Consider the following 2304-nt stretch of genomic DNA (forward strand, 5'->3'; position numbering starts at 1 on the left):
ATCCCTGATTTAACGACTCCTCTCGTAAACCACAAAACATTGCTTTTGGGCAGTTCTTTGCTATATGTCCTCTGGCTTTACAATTGTAGCATGTAATCTAGGTTTGTCTTTATCTTCTTTGCTATTCTTGTCTACATCTTTCAATTGGCAGCAATCCTTAGCCAGGTGACCCACCTTCTTACAATTGTGACATCTTTTCTCCTCAACCTTCCTCCCAATTGCTGCCTCCCACTTGTCCATTCTTGCTTGTCGAAAGTTTTCCGCGAACTGACCTGCTTCCTTGCTTGAACTCGGTTTACGCTCTTTGACCCATGTCCTTGCTTCTTCTGGTAACACATTCACAAACTGCTCCAATATAACACAGTCAATAACTTTCTCCCTAGTTGTGCATGACACCAACCACTTATCTGCAAGGTCTGTAATCGGTGTCAGCATCTCCAACGGTGTCTCTGTTCTTTTTATGTTGGCTGAGCAAAATCGTTGTCTGTGGGTTTCTTCATTAATGTCACTTTAACCTTCATATAATCCTTAGAGTCTGCGTTTGCCATTGCAGCATAAGCTTTGAGAGCCTTCCCAGTTAGTTGTGAAGCTAGCATTGCTGCCCAGTCTTTCTGGTCCACATTGTGGGCATCCACAGCTCGTTCAAAAGCTGTCAAAAAAGCTTCAATATCATCTGACTCACCTAACTTTTAGTTTCAGAGTCTCCGGCCCCACATCCTTCTTTTCTGTCAAGCTCCTTATCAGTCCCTCGTAATGTAAGCGGTCCTCTTCTCGCTCTCGTCTCCTATCTTCTTCCTTGTGCCGTAGCTCTTCTTCATATCTTTGCCGTTCTTCTTCATATCTTCGCTGTTCTTCCTCATATCTTCGCCGTTCTTCATATCTTCGCCATTCTTCTCGGCGTTCCATTTCTTGTCGCCGTTCTTCTTGGCGTTCCATTTCTTGTCGCCGGTCCTCCACTTGTCGTTCTTCCACTTGCTGTTTTTCTTCCTCGTATCGTTCCTTCTCGTCCTTTCGTTGTTGCTCCCATTGTTTGAGTAATTCCAGTAGTTCAGCCATAGTCTTGAGTCTTTTCCAGACCTCAGCATTCACACATATACACAAATTATAATTTGAGTGCAGGCTACAAGTCACTGCACTGCTGCCACCAAATGTAACAGTGTTCACCAGAAGTAAGTGGTTTAATATTATGTTTTTACCAAGCAAGGAACCCACTATTTACAAAAATCACATATTTGTAGCAAGGTACAAATCTGGAACCTTCTAGTCCAGAATGTTCCAGTACACAAAAAGAATAGTCCACACAACAAAGGAATAGTCCAGTAAATGAAAAAGAATAATCTAGAATGTTCTTAAATAGTACACCAAAAATTAAATCCCTGTCCTATCTTGTATCTACTATTACATTGTGATGATGGCTTGCTGTGAGGGCCCATTGATTAAATTTGTCCTTTCACTTCAATCTCAAACTTCCGACATATATCATTGACTATATCAAGACTTTTAGCTGCTTTAGCTATGGAATGGGGCTGAATATTAGATCCCATTTGTCTTATCATGCCTTTTAATCTTCTGTTTAAATGTTCTATAAACAAATCACAGGCCATATTACAGCCCTCCCTACCCTTTGTAGTGATGAATCTGCTATCTCCAACCTGAGCTGCCTTCCTTTCCAAAGCAGTGAAATGATATTCTAATAAGAGGCTAACTGCTTCTTTCGCATAATTTCTGTGGCCAGTTTTTCTAAAAATGACCATCAGAAACTTCCACCGAGCCATTACACGACCACCATCTCCTTCTCTTGTAGAATCTAAATAGTTAAGCCATAACAAGCCCAATGTAATTATTTCACAAGCATAATTGTAAACTTGGTCCTAAATTTTAGGGGCTACATCAGGTAATATACAAACATACATATTTACAATCAGTCATGCCAAGCTATTTACTTTTCCATCCCAATCATTATCTACTGCTTTCATATGCATTATTTCTTCTGCAGCTACAGCAATGTAGCATTCTAGAACAATTTGAATGAAATCTTTGGCAGAATTCATATCTTCCTCTGGACTGTTTGGAACAGATGAACGGTGTAGAATATTCTTGATCTGATAAAGTGTCCCCTTTTTAGCAGCTGAATTTTTTGAAAAAAGTCTCCCCAAACTACCTGCAAGGAATTAAAGTCAGTTTGTACATGTAATAGTAATACTAATTTTTAGTCCATGTATACGTTAGTCGTACTTATTAATGGAGTTATGTAATTAATTTTAGGCCATATTTTTGTTAATCTATGTTAGTAGCTTTGTAGCT

The 2304-nt window shown here is 39.5% G+C and overlaps 1 protein-coding gene across 1 annotated transcript; it reads right to left on the reverse strand.

The window, feature by feature from the left end:
• Positions 1-6: 6 nt before the first annotated feature.
• On the reverse strand, positions 7-662 carry LOC109584719 (zinc finger and SCAN domain-containing protein 31-like). Its single transcript, XM_020000564.1, has one exon. The coding sequence runs from the start codon at positions 433-435 to the stop codon at positions 61-63; it is 375 nt and encodes a 124-aa protein (XP_019856123.1). The 5' UTR covers positions 436-662; the 3' UTR covers positions 7-60.
• Between the last annotated feature and the right edge of the window lie 1642 nt (positions 663-2304).

This window comes from Amphimedon queenslandica, unplaced genomic scaffold (genome assembly GCF_000090795.2).
Source record: "Amphimedon queenslandica unplaced genomic scaffold, v1.1 AMPQUscaffold_13522, whole genome shotgun sequence".
Lineage (NCBI taxonomy): Eukaryota > Metazoa > Porifera > Demospongiae > Haplosclerida > Niphatidae > Amphimedon > Amphimedon queenslandica.